Source organism: Bombina bombina, chromosome 6 (assembly GCF_027579735.1).
Source record: "Bombina bombina isolate aBomBom1 chromosome 6, aBomBom1.pri, whole genome shotgun sequence".
In the NCBI taxonomy this organism is placed as follows: Eukaryota; Metazoa; Chordata; class Amphibia; order Anura; family Bombinatoridae; genus Bombina; species Bombina bombina.
In genome coordinates, this window is record NC_069504.1 from 1,053,584,798 (window position 1) to 1,053,599,639 (window position 14,842).

General features: G+C 39.4%; 2 protein-coding genes across 2 annotated transcripts in view; one reads left to right on the plus strand and one right to left on the minus strand.

Moving 5' to 3' along the window:
- Nucleotides 1-14,842, minus strand: part of CACNA2D4 (calcium voltage-gated channel auxiliary subunit alpha2delta 4) — a 1,345,448-nt gene that overhangs the window by 328,715 nt on the left and 1,001,891 nt on the right. The window lies entirely within an intron of this gene.
- Nucleotides 1-14,842, plus strand: part of LOC128662496 (leucine-rich repeat and transmembrane domain-containing protein 2-like) — a 114,861-nt gene that overhangs the window by 89,768 nt on the left and 10,251 nt on the right. The window contains exon 2 of the mRNA XM_053716276.1: nt 2,697-3,287. Coding sequence (XP_053572251.1) covers nt 2,697-3,287 — 591 coding nt within the window. The remainder of the gene's footprint in view (nt 1-2,696; nt 3,288-14,842) is intronic.

Here is a 14,842-nt window from a genome sequence, read left to right on the forward strand (position 1 = left end):
CTTATAATGACTGCAGTGCTGTTTTAACGATGAAATGACAATTTTTTCAGCGTTAAAACACGAACGCACAACTTGTAATCTAGGTGCTAGTTAGGCAATCGCAAGAAACCAATGTGTGCAGGCAACAATCATCAGATAGCTCCCACTAGTGTAGGATATGTGCACATTTATTTTCAACAATGGATACCAAGAGAACAAAGCAAATTTGAAACTAAAAGTGATTGTAAAAGTGTATTAAAATAACATGCTCTTTCTGAATCATGCAAGTTTAATTTGGACTTTCTCATCCCTTTAATCAATTCAGTATATTATGTACATATTTCCATGTGTGTGTTATTATGTACGCTTCAGTTTAGGATAATGTGTTGTAGCTGATAAGGAAAACTCATGCAGCGCTATTGGTAGACAGTAACACACCCCATAATCATAGGGCATACAATGTTTATTTCTCAGCCTTAGGAACATCCATTTAAAAATATGAAACACATTTGAAAGGTTTTTTTTAGATGCATCAAATCTAAAACTTTAAAAGTCCTTTTACGTTTTATACAAATTCATGTACAATTAGTTTTGTTTGGGTGTTTGACGGAAAGCTGAATTGTTTTATTGCCAACAATAAACATTTTTGAACATCATCACAATTCTGACAAATAAAAACATATTTCATATTAAAGGGAAATGAAACCTCTATTTTAATTCTATTATCAATTTTTCTTTGTTCACTTGGTATTTTTTGTTGAAAAGCAGAAACGTAAGCTTAGGAGCCAGCCCATTTCTGGAGCCCTATATGGCTGCAGTTTTGCAAGAATGTTATCCTTTGCAAGAACACTAGAGGGCAGCACTATTTCCTGCCATGTAGTGATCCAGATGCCTACCTAGGTATCTCTTCAACACAGAATATCATGGGAATGAAGCCAATTTGATAATAGAAGTAAATTAGAAACTTTTTTAAAAGGGTCTGCTCTGTCTGAATAACAAAAGAAAATATTTGGGTTTCATATCCCTTTCAGTTTTAACTAGTACTGCATAGGTAAAGCTGAATTTTAACTAGGTCTTGGGACCTAAAAAACCCTTATGAATCCAGTACTGATAACTTGCAGCCACCAATCACTAGCTAGCTCCCAGTGTGCATTGCTGCTGTTGAGCCTACCTAAGTACAATATGCTCTTCAACAATGGATACAAATAGAACAAAGCAAATTTGACAATAGAAGTAAAGTGGAAAGTTGTAAAAAAAAAAAAGGCCTATGGCCTCTATTTATCAAGGTCTGGCGGACCTGATCCGACACTGCGGATCAGGTCCGCCAGACCTCGCTGAATACGGCGAGCAATAAGCTCGCCATATTCTGGTGCAACGCTGCCCCCTGCAGACTCGTGGCCAATCGGCTGCCAGCAGGGGGGGTGTCAATCAACTTGATCATACTCGATCGGGTTGATTTCCGGCGATGTCTGTCCGCCTGCTCAGAGCAGGCGGACAGGTTATGGAGCAGCGGTCTTTGTGACCGCTGCTTCATAACTTGTGTTTCTGAAGACTCGCCAGAAACACGGCCCTTCAAGCTCCGTACGGAGCTTGATAAATATGGGCCATAGTATTAAAGGTCTTGCGAACCTGATACGCTCTCCATATTCAGCATTGCACCAGCAGCTCACAAGAGTTGCTGGTGCAACGCCGCCCCCTGCAGACTCACGGCCAATCGGCCGCCAGCGGGGAGGTGTCAATCAACCCGATCGTATTCGATCGGGTTGAATTGTGGCAATTTCTGTCCGTCTGAGGGCTATGGAGCAGCGGTCTTTTGACCATTGCTTCATAACTGCTGTTTTTGGCGAGTCTGAAAACTCATACAGAGCTTGATAAATGGGCCTCTCTATCTCAATCATGAAAGCTTAATTTTGATTTTATAGTCCCTTTAAGTTTTGCAAATATGATGGAAAAAAGTGTTGGGTCCTGATTGGGGCTTATGTGTGGTTTGCAATCTAATTCAGGATCCTAAGTCCTATATCTGAAGCCCTAAATGGATCCATGCTTTAGTTAGTTTGTGAAAGAGCACAGTAATGAATATGCAAAGCTCCTGCAGTATGTCACATATTACATCAGAGGGTCACATATTACATCAGAGGGTCACGTATTACATCAGAGAGTCACATATTACATCAGAGGGTCACATATTACATCAGAGGGTCACGTATTACATCAGAGGGTCACATATTACATCAGAGGGTCACATATTACATCAGAGGGTCACGTATTACATCAGAGGGTCACATATTACATCAGAGGGTCACGTATTACATCAGAGGGTCACATATTACATCAGAGGGTCAGGTATTACATCAGAGGGTCACATATTACATCAGAGGGTCACGTATTACATCAGAGGGTCATATATTACATCAGAGGGTCACGTATTACATCAGAGGGTCACATATTACATCAGAGGGTCACATATTACATCAGAGGGTCACGTATTACATCAGAGGGTCACATATTACATCAGAGGGTCACGTATTACATCAGAGGGTCAGGATAAAGGTTCTAAATGACATGAACTGATGTTGACAGAAGCACAATTATTGCAATAACCTCTCTATTCTTATATTCTCATGTTCTCTCCTTTCTCTTTGCTACATTCATGCTACAATGAACCTTGTCTCTGTAATCTCTTTCACTCACCGTATCTCTTTCTCCTTGTTTTTCAGTCTTGGTGCTTTGGTTATCTGTTTGTGTTGCCTCTACCCTGCTTCCCTGTCCACGTTCTTGCACGTGTAACACCAGCAGCTTGGAAGTGGATTGCAGCGGTCGAGGTCTGACCTCTGTGCCCCCTGACATCCCCCAAGATACTCGAACTCTCCTGCTGCTTAACAATCGCCTCAGCTCCCTCCCAGGAGGGTCCTTTGCTAACTTGAGCTCTCTACATCGATTGGACCTCTCTAACAATTTTCTGGATCAGCTGCCCTCACAGTTGTTGGGGGAGCTTGGAAACCTTACAGAGCTGAGGCTCCGCAATAATAGTATTCGTGGGCTGGACCGTGACCTATTGCAGGGGCTTCCTCTCCTGCGCAGGCTGGACCTTTCACTAAATGGACTTTCACAGCTGCCTTCTGGCCTCTTTGATGATCTTCCAATGTTGCACTGGCTCTCACTGCGATCTAACCGACTACAGAGCTTGGACAGGGTGACTTTTGAGCCTCTGAATAACCTGGAGATTATTCAGTTGGGGGACAATCCCTGGGAGTGTGACTGTAACCTGCGTGAATTCAAGCACTGGATGGAATGGTTCTCCTATAGAGGTAAGGACTACAGTATACACAAACTACTGACACTAACCTTTTGTTATAGTCAGCATTATTTGTAAACAATCAGACCTCTCTCAAGCAATGTTCAATTGGTTAAAATTTACAAAACTTAAAATAACCATGAAACCCACAATTTTTGTTTCATGATTCAGTTAGAGCATAAGATTTTAAAGAGCTTTCCAATTTACTTCTATTATTAAGTTTGCTTCATTCTGTTAGTATCCTTTGTTGAAGCAATACACTACAGGGCGCAAGCTAAACACATCAGGTGAGTCAGTTAAGAGTATACAGTATACTGTATATGCAGCCACCAATCAGAAGCTAGCTCCTATTAGTGCTTTACTGCTCTTGAGCCTACCTAGGTATGATTTTCAACAAAAGATATTATAAAACAAAGCAAATTAGATAATAGAAGTAAATTGGAAAGTTGTTTAACCCCTTCATGCCTAAGAAGGGGAGAGTGTGACCTGTTGAACTTTTATATATTGAGATTGCTGCATCCTGGCACTTTGACACTGAAGTTAGTGAGAGTGCATCTTTCTGCGTGTGTGTGTATATATATATATATATTTTTTTTTTCTTTTCATACAGGGTATATAAAGAAACTACAAAACTTGTAACACAAAAGCTAAACCATTTAGCTCATTGCCATTTTTGATACACTGGGGCTGTAGTCTATACCCAGAACTTCTTTCTTCTGATATAATTAATCAGAATATCAGAAGAAAGAAGTTCTGGGTGCAGACTATAGCCCCAGTGAATCAAAAATGGCAATTAGCTAAAACAATAAATATATATATATAATAAATGTTTATATGTGCATGATAAAGGTTACAACATATAAAAAAGGTCAGATTATCCCTGTTCTAAAGTGCATAGAACATAAATAGTTTGAGTGTACACTTTGACTTTGTAGTGTTAGACGACGTGAGAGTGGCACATGCAGCTGCGTAATATTCAGATATTGAATATAGTTCCTCTGCAGTTAGGCACTCATTATGCTGTGCATTAGGTCTGGCTGACAAGTATAGAGAGCATGTTCAAATCAGACACTGAGTGTTTGAGCAGAGAGATGAGCAGCAGTTGGTTCAAAGTTATATTTATTTGCCAGTAGCAATTATTCTTTGTTTCACAGATTTGTTTTATTTTCTGAGCCAATTAGGACTGGGCATTTAGTCTGCTGTGTTAAACAGAATGTAGACAAATCTCAATTCTGTGACTGGAGATGGCAGGAGTAATGCTGGCAAGGGCTGATACTTCGAAGGGTAACATTATGAAGAGAAAATTATAAGAAGCAGTTAGTCAGAAAAGTGGTGTTAGCATCTTAAAACTAGGATTGTACTCTGCAAGCAATCCTCAGGTAAATGTACAAAAAATACAAGATCCGCTACACAGCAAACCACAAACAGTAGGATTAAGAAAAATATTTTATCAATATGAGAAAGGATATATATATGTCACAGAAATATAGAAAAACAAAGACATAAAATAAAAACCACCGATGGTTACTAACAGTCAAGATACATGACATGACATATTATGATCGATCAAATAGTGTTAAAAACTAAACAATACTATTAATTTAAAAGCAATCGTAATTCCTCCAAGATTAACTGGGGTGGCTGAAGCTATGATTGTCAGCGGATATGGTTGGTGTTTAGAAAGTTTATAGCCCTCAGCGGCTGTCCGCTAATGAATAAGGAGTCTTTAAAAGTCAATGACGTTGCAGGTAATCCTATATGCCACTATGGTATTCTGGAATATTCAAGAAAACAATAACTGCTTCACTTTGGAAATCTCAGTGGGAGGTAAATCGCCCGGTATACTTCACCACTTGTATCCGGTATGTCCGGTGTGGCAGCACTCTTGCTCTCGTATCCTTAGGCAGGCTCACTATGGATCGCCGCTCCTCTAACTCCAGGTAATCCTATATGCCTCTTTGGTGTTCTGGAATATGTAAGAAAACAATACCTGTTTCACTTGGAAATCAGAGTGGAAGGTAACTCGCCCGGTATACTTCACCACTTGTGTCCAGTGTGGCAGCACTGTTTCTTGCGCTTGTATCCTTAGACAGACTCACTGTAACTCACTGCGTCTCCGACTCCAAACTTGCTTCCGCATTCAGAAGTCACATACAGTAAAGTGGCCAATCGGGTGCAGTATTTTTGGTGTTACTTTCAAATGTTAAATCTTCAGTGGAAGGGTAAATAACCAGCTTGCTTATCAGAACGCTCTGAATTCACTGACTGGTGGAGGTTCATCTAGGCGTTTCAGCCCAGATAATGGCCTTTATCATGATGTCTCTCCTTCATTATGGTTGTCCTTTTATACTCAATCGCATAGTGGTCATATTTCATTACCTGTTAGCCACACCTCTTAAAGATATATGTGTTCCTTATCCTCTGTGTATTTCAATTGGTTGACTTGTATACTCCATCTTATATTTAGATCTGTATATTTACATGCCTTTCATGCCTTAAACTTGCAGGCTACACATTTGTGGCATGGATAGAATCCTTTTATATCTTCTCCAAATAAATAATAATAAATGGAGAAGATATAAAATTATTCTATCCATGCCACAAATGTGTAGCCTGCAAATTTAGTAGCAAAACCAATAAAATAGTCTCTACAACCAACAAAAAGAAATTTGTTATACAAGATACTATTAAATGTTCAGATATGGACTTAACTGAATGTCCTTGTCATAGACAGTATTTAGGATAAACCCAGTGTATCCTGAGAGACCGAATAAGAGAACATCTCTGTAATATAAAAAATTGATTTAAGGGACATTTACTGTCTAAACATTTCAGGGATTATCACAATCAAGACACAACTGGCCTTAAATATTGGGGGATAAAAAAGGTTAAAAGGGATTGGAGAGGTGGGGATTTCGAAAGAAAACTTTTATACCATGAAGCAAACCTTATATATAATATGGGCACCCTCATTCCAAATGGTTTAAATGCCAAACTTGACCTAAACCCCTTTATTCATGATTAGTAAATATGGCAAGTCATACATCGACGATTGGTAAAGGCCATTATCTGGGCTGAAACGCGTAGATGAACCTCCACCAGTCAGTCAATTCAGAGCGCTCTGATAAACAAGCTGGTTATTTACACTTCCACTGAAGATTTAACATTTGAAAGTAACGCCAAAAAGACTGCACCCGATTGGCCACTTCACTGCATATGACTTCTGAATGCAGAAGGAAGTTTGGAGTCAGCGACGCGGTGAGTTACAGTGATTCTGCCTAAGGATACAAGCGCAATAAACAGTGCTGTCACACTAGACACAAGTGGTGAAGTATACAGGGGGCGAGTTACCTTCCACTGGGATTTCCAGTGGAAGGTAACAGGTATTGTTTTCTTACATATTCAGGTATTGTTTTATTACATATTCCAGAACACCAAAGAGCATATAGGATTACCTGGAGTTAGAGGATCCACCCAGGTGCTGAACCAAAATTGGGCTGGCTCCTATGCTTACATTCATGCTTTTTAAAATAAAGATATCAAGAGAACGAAAAAAAATGATAATAGGAGTAAATTAGAAAGTTGCTTAAAATTGCATGTTCTATCTGAATCATGAACGTTTAATTTTGACTAGACTATTCATTTAAATTTTATTTAAAAAATATCTCTATCTTGGAGGAGAAAAGGAAGGAGCACACATGTATAGCAAGACATTTGTCTTGTCAAGATAGCCACCAGATCAGAGCTTTACAAATAGAATCACAGAGCCACGGCTCCCAAAATGTCACCTCTGGCTCCTAACTCTCTTACTCTATTCTACATTTAACTATATACAATATATTTCCGCAGAACCTAAAACATTGTGATTAGCTCAATATTCCACCTGCTCCAAAGTCTCATATACATTTGTCGAACCAGGGTCGGCTCCAGAACGAATGAAATGGGGGCATTTTTTTTTCATGAGGGGGCACGCATACAAAGCATGTATGAGAGTCAAAATAAGAGCAGACCTACATATTCTGCAGGAAAGTGTAGCTTCCGGCTGACTTATCCCCCACTATTAACATTTGGAGAATATGTGCTAAATCACTAGGTAAAAGAATGAAGTCTAAATCCTATGCAGTGCACTAAAACAGAGCCATTAAACTTAAGACCCCCAGTGCAATAGCTCCTTAAAAACAATTCACCCCTTAAACACCCTGATCCATAAACCTTAAACTCATTCTCAAATCTCAATCATGTCCCCTATACAGCCATGCACCCCAAACCCCCAAATGCAATTAACCCCTTTGTTTGCAAGAGCAGTGAGGATACTAGGTTTACAGGTACTGGTAATTTTGTAGATTAGATTTAGCTATACCTGTTTCGCAATAACTAACAGATATCAGGCTACTTAATACAACCTATGCACTGTGAACCTATAAGAATATGATTGTATCATATAAATATAACTCTATAAATGGCTACCGGCTTCTATCGACGTCTCAAAAGTGCACTGTGTCAGGCCTAAGATCATAGTGCACTTTTGATGCGTCAATATTCTTATCATGGTCTATTGTTTAAGAAAATGAGTAACTCACGATAGTTAGTCCAAAAAGTCTCTAACTTCCAATTCCAAATAAGAGGTTAAGACACGGAGCTCCTTGCAGATGCGTGATGCGACCGCACAGTTTGGCAGCTAACTCCGCCCCCATCATGCAGCATTACATAACAATTCATTTTTTTATTTATTATTTTTACAGCGTATGACCATATCAATATTTTTTGAGAGGGCACAGCATTCCATTTGGGTGGGCATTCCCCCCAAATGCCCCCCCTTGGAGCCGACCCTGTGTCAAACCATGCACTTAGCATTGCACCTGGTGTACATTTATCCAGCATATAGGGAAAGATGAAAATCAATAGCAGCTGGGCCGGTAACATTTGTAAAAGCTAGACATGTGCAATAGCAGTACAGTCCAGCCAAATGTGGAACAGCTGTGGGTATGCAACCTAACCTAGAGTTTTCTAGATTTAAAGGGACAGTCTACACCAAAATTGTTGTTGTTTAAAAGACAGATAATCCCTTTATCACCCATTCCCCAGTTTTTCATAACCAACACAGTTACATTAGTATTCTTTTTACCTCTGTGATTACCTTGTATCTAAGCCTCTGCAGACTGCCCCCTTATTTCAGTTCTTTTGACAGACTTGCATTTTAGCACAATGTTATTTATATAGCACACATTAACTAACGGCCTCTAGTTGTTAAAAACTGTAAAAATGCATTTAGATAAGAGGCGGCCTACAAGGGCTAAGAAATTGGCATAAGAGCCTACCTAGGTTTAGCTTTCAACTAAGAATAGCAAGAGAGCAAAGCAAAATTGATGATAAAAGTAAATTGGAAAGTTGTTTAAAATTACATGCACTATCTGAATTATGAAAGTTTATTTTTGACTAGACTGTCCCTTTAAGATCACTGTAGTCTGCTTAAACCACATGTTGCTTTTCTTAAAGGGACATACAAGGGCAAAAGTAAAATATTCTATCGAATTAGAGCATTTTCTTACTGCACTGTCTGTTGCTTGGTTATGCCTTTGAGTTTAACCCCTGCTAAGGAGTCAAATACATAGAAGAAGTCAGCTCTGGATTAGAAACACAAAACAGGTCCAGAGAAGAAAGCAAGCGCTATAAAGGGTGCTGAACCAGAAATGGCCTGGCTCGTAAGTGTTTTCAAATAAAGATACCAAGAGAACGAAGAAAATTTGATAATAGGAGTAAATTACAAAGTTGCTTAAAATTGCATGCTCTATCTAAATCATGAAATAAAATAGTGTTCAGTATCCCTTTAAACATACATAATTAAAGTAAAATACATCTGCAGTGCCGCCGTGCCCAGTAAGAGGTGTTATAAACTGCATGCGTGGGAAAACTGCAATAACCAAGCAATATTTCTTACAAATCAAGTCAAACATGTCTATAAAAATATGAGCACACAAATACATCATTAGTCTGAAACCACATTGTGGGTATTAGTAGCGTGTAATAGTGTGTGCATTTGTAGGGACATTAAACATGAATACATTTCATGCACCTCCTTCTAATTATGGGTGCCACAATTTTGGAAGCTATGATTCACTGCAGGTAGTCTTGCTGCCCACATACAAACACATGGCAGCACTGGAATTCAGTGAGAGCTAGAGTTCAACATGGATGCACCCATGACTAGCGGGAGGCAGGGAATATAAATAAATACTCTGCTTATAAAATGTCTTTAGTGTTTAATATCCCTTCAAAAACACAGATAACAAACAGGGTAACTTCACAAATGACCAATGAGTATCTATCTTTATATCTAATACATATCCAATAGCACAATTTTATCCACCAATACCCTAAAATTAATCTCTAATTAGTCTTGATATTTATATAATGTTAACTTGAGGTGCCTGACTTCTGTGTTCATAGGTTGCACACCTATAAGGTTGTAGTTATATAACTCTGTTGTGAGAACACATGGACTGTCAATACACTGCCAATATAATAATTAGGTTGCAATAAACAATAAATCAAATGTTTAGCTTTTAATATGTAACAAAAAAGTTTAAATAGCCTGCTACAATCAATACAGTCAGGGAATACATGGCTGTTGTAACTTTGTGAAGGCAGAAAATGCATTAAAGGGACAGTCTACTCCAGAATTTGTATTGTTTAAAAATATAGATAATCCCTTTATTATCCATTCCCCAGTTTTGCATAACCAACACGGTTATATTAATATACTTTTTACCTCTGTGATTACCTTGTATCTAAGCCTCTGCAGACTGCCCTCTTATTTCACTTCTTTTGACACACTTGCAATTTAGCCAATCAGTGCCCTCTTATAAGTAACTCCGCGTGCATGAGCACAACGTTATCTATACGGCACACGTGAAACGCCCTCTAGCTGTGAAAAACTGTCAAATGCATTCCGATAAAAGGCGGCCTTCAAGGGCTTAGAAATTAGCATATGAGCTTACCTAGGTTTAGCTTTCAACTAAGAATACCAAGAGAATAAAGCTAATTTGATAATAAAAGTAAATTGGAAAGTTGTTTAACCCCTTAATGACCACAGCACTTTTCCATTTTCTGTTCGTTTGGGACCAAGGCTATTTTTACATTTTTGCAGTGTTTGTGTTTAGCTGTAATTTTCCTCTTACTCATTTACTGTACCCACACATATTATATACCGTTTTTCTGGCCATTAAATGGACTTTCTAAAGATACAATTCTTTTCATCATATCTTATAATTTACTATATAAAAATTATAAAACATGAGGAAAAAATGGAAAAAAACACACTTTTTCTAACTTTGACCCCCAAAATTTGTTACACATCTACAACCACCAAAAAACACCCATGCTAAATAGTTCCTAAATTTTGTCCTGAGTTTAGAAATACCCAATTTTTACATGTTCTTTGCAAGTTATAGGGCAATAAATACAAGTAGCACTTTGCTATTGCCAAACCACTTTTTCCAAAATTAGCGCTAGTTACATTGGGACACTGATATCTGTCAGGAATCCCTGAATATCCCTTGACATGTATGTATTTTTTTTTAGAAGACATCCCAAAGTTGATCTAGGCCCATCTTGGTATATTTCATGCCACAATTTTACCGCCAAATGCGATCAAATTAAAAAAAAATCGTCCACTTTTTCACAAATTTTTCACAAAGTGTAATTGTAGCAAGCTTGATTCGACCTAGTTATCAAAGCCTACAGACCGGCAAAAGTTGAAATCTGTGACGTAACATACGATCTGCCGGTCTCAATCCGACACAGATCGATGCTTACGTCATTACATATGTTCAGAATACACATTCGGCAGTATTTGACACTTTTTCAAAGTTATCAAATAGTTAACCGGTACCCTTGCGGCTATTCCGGCCAAGCGTACCTGGTTTTCAATCCGCCACCCTGGAGGCCGCGAATGCCATAGGAATCAATGGGAGTCTGAAAGCAGCGAAAGCTTATGTTCGATGCTGCCAGATATCCCATTGATTTCTATGGTAGAAAACCAGTATGCAAAAAGTTGACGGCTTGCTAGATATCCCCCTATGAGACGGTTATATAAAATGTAAAGCAACTTTGCAATAAATGTAATTATTTCAAGAGACAGTAATATTCTATAATATAAAAAGCCAGGTATTTTTGTCCGAAGCTGTCATGTGCACTAGAGACTGCGCGAGGACAAAGATACCTGGCCGTGAGGAAGGATCAGTTAGTGGTCAGGAGCGGGTGTGACGGGGAGCATGGTCGGGCGGGAGTGGTCGTGGTGGGGTGTGTGGCCGGATGGAAGTGGACGTGATTGGGGCGGGCCGGGATTGGGTGGGACAGGGGCGTATATACACATATTAACACATAAACATATAAGTATATAAGCATACACATATATAAAAATAACACAGTCCTCATATACCACAATGTAAAGGCACTTTAAGTCCTTAAAACTGCTTTGTGCAGTTATTATTTAAAAAAAAAAAAAAAAAATGCTACATTTGTTTAAAAAAAACAAAAAAACAACAACACTGCACTTTATTTTGGGGACGATTGAGGGGACATTTTTAAAATTAACCAGAGATTTGATCTCTGGTTAATTTTCGGAGAGCAAATTGCTTAAGCAAGCTCAAGGTAGCATTAACTAGCCACTTGTAATAGCTGGATATTTATTGTGCCCCCGTAAATGGGGAAATTTGGCCATTTACAGGTGCACAATAAATTAGCGCTCCACTTGTAATCTAGCCCAATATGTGATAATATCTTTAAGATAGAAAAATTGACAAAAATAATCTGTCAGAAATCTTTGGGAGAGCATGACATTGTGAATCGATTAATTAAATTAATTTACCAAAAAAAACAAAACAACATTACAGCCTTGAATATACAGCATCTTGCTATATAATAAAATATAAATCTATATTTCAGGATGAATAACCTTTGGATTATAATGTATCTTAAATAGAAACAATTTTTCCTCAAAAAGCATTTTATTTAAAAAAATTGTTTTTAAATAAAAAAAAAATCTGATTTAAATAAAAAAATGTATTTAAAAGAAATAAAAATAATTGATGTTTATCCACCCTGGTTACCCTCATATATACACTATCTAAAAAACAGAATTTATGCTTATCTGATAAATTACTTTCTCCAACGGTGTGTCCGGTCCACAGCGTCATCCTTACTTGTGGGAATTTCTCTTCCCCAACAGGAAATGGCAAAGAGTCCCAGCAAAGCTGGTCATATAGTCCCTCCTAGGCTCCGCCCACCCCAGTCATTCGACCGACGGACAGGAGGAAAATATATAGGAGAAACCATATGGTACCGTGGTGACTGTAGTTAGAGAAAATAATTCATCAGACCTGATTAAAAAACCAGGGCGGGCCGTGGACCGGACACACCGTTGGAGAAAGTAATTTATCAGGTAAGCATAAATTCTGTTTTCTCCAACATTGGTGTGTCCGGTCCACGGCGTCATCCTTACTTGTGGGAACCAATACCAAAGCTTTAGGACACGGATGAAGGGAGGGAGCAAATCAGGTCACCTAAACGGAAGGCACCACGGCTTGCAAAACCTTTCTCCCAAAAATAGCCTCCGAAGAAGCAAAAGTATCAAATTTGTAAAATTTGGCAAAAGTGTGCAGTGAAGACCAAGTCGCTGCCTTACATATCTGGTCAACAGAAGCCTCGTTCTTGAAGGCCCATGTGGAAGCTACAGCCCTAGTGGAGTGAGCTGTAATTCTTTCAGGAGGCTGCCGTCCGGCAGTCTCGTAAGCCAATTGGATGATGCTTTTAAGCCAAAAGGAAAGAGAGGTAGAAGTCGCTTTTTGACCTCTCCTCTTACCAGAATAGACAACAAACAAAGAAGATGTTTGTCTGAAATCTTTTGTAGCCTCTAAATAGAATTTTAGAGCACGGACTACGTCCAAATTGTGTAACAAACGTTCCTTCTTTGAAACTGGATTCGGACATAAAGAAGGAACAACTATCTCCTGGTTAATATTCTTGTTAGAAACAACCTTTGGAAGAAAACCAGGCTTAGTACGCAAAACCACCTTATCTGCATGGAACACCAGATAAGGCGGAGAACACTGCAAAGCAGATAACTCAGAAACTCTTCTAGCAGAAGAAATAGCAACCAAAAACAAAACTTTCCAAGATAGTAACTTAATATCTATGGAATGTAAAGGTTCAAACGGAACCCCTTGAAGAACTGAAAGAACTAGATTTAGACTCCAGGGAGGAGTCAAAGGTCTGTAAACAGGCTTGATCCTAACCAGAGCCTGAACAAATGCTTGAACATCTGGCACAGCTGCCAGTCTTTTGTGTAGTAAGACAGATAAAGCAGAGATCTGTCCCTTTAGAGAACTTGCAGATAATCCTTTCTCCAAACCTTCTTGTAGAAAGGAGAGAATCTTAGGGATTTATATCTTATTCCATGGGAATCCTTTGGATTCACACCAACAGATATATTTTTTCCATATCTTATGGTAAATCTTTCTAGTTACTGGTTTTCTGGCCTGAACCAGAGTATCTATCACAGAATCTGAAAACCCACGCTTTGAAAGAATCAAGCGTTCAATCTCCAAGCCGTCAGCTGGAGGGAGACCAGATTTGGATGTTCGAATGGACCCTGAACAAGAAGGTCCTGTCTCAAAGGTAGCTTCCATGGTGGAACCGATGACATATTCACCAGGTCTGCATACCAAGTCCTGCGTGGCCACGCAGGAGCTATCAAGATCACCGAGGCCCTCTCCTGTTTGATCCTGGCTACCAGCCTGGGAATGAGAGGAAACGGTGGAAACACATAAGCTAGGTTGAAGGTCCAAGGTGCTACTAGTGCATCTACTAGAGTCGCCTTGGGATCCCTGGATCTGGACCTGTAACACGGAACCTTGAAGTTCTGACGAGACGCCATCAGATCCATGTCTGGAATGCCCCATAATTGAGTCAGTTGGGCAAAGATCTCCGGATGGAGTTCCCACTCCCCCGGATGGAAAGTCTGACGACTCAGATAATCCGCTTCCCAGTTTTCCACACCTGGGATGTGGATCGCAGATAGATGGCAGGAGTGTTCCTCCGCCCATTGTATTATTTTGGTCACTTCTTTCATCGCCAGGGAACTCCTTGTTCCCCCCTGATGATTGATATACGCAACAGTCGTCATGTTGTCTGATTGGAATCTTATGAATCTGGCCTTTGCTAGTTGAGGCCAAGCCCTGAGAGCATTGAAAATCGCTCTTAGTTCCAGAATGTTTATCGGGAGAAGAGACTCTTCCTGAGACCATAGTCCCTGAGTCTTCAGGGATTCCCAGACCGCGCCCCAGCCCACTAGACTGGCGTCGGTCGTGACAATGATACACTCTGGTCTGCGGAAGCTCATTCCCTTGGATAGATGGTCCAGGGTCAGCCACCAACGGAGTGAATCTCTGGTCTTCTGATCTACTTGAATCATTGGAGACAAGTCTGTATAGTCCCCATTCCACTGTTTGAGCATGCACAGTTGTAATGGTCTTAGATGAATTCGTGCAAAAGGAACTATGTCCATTG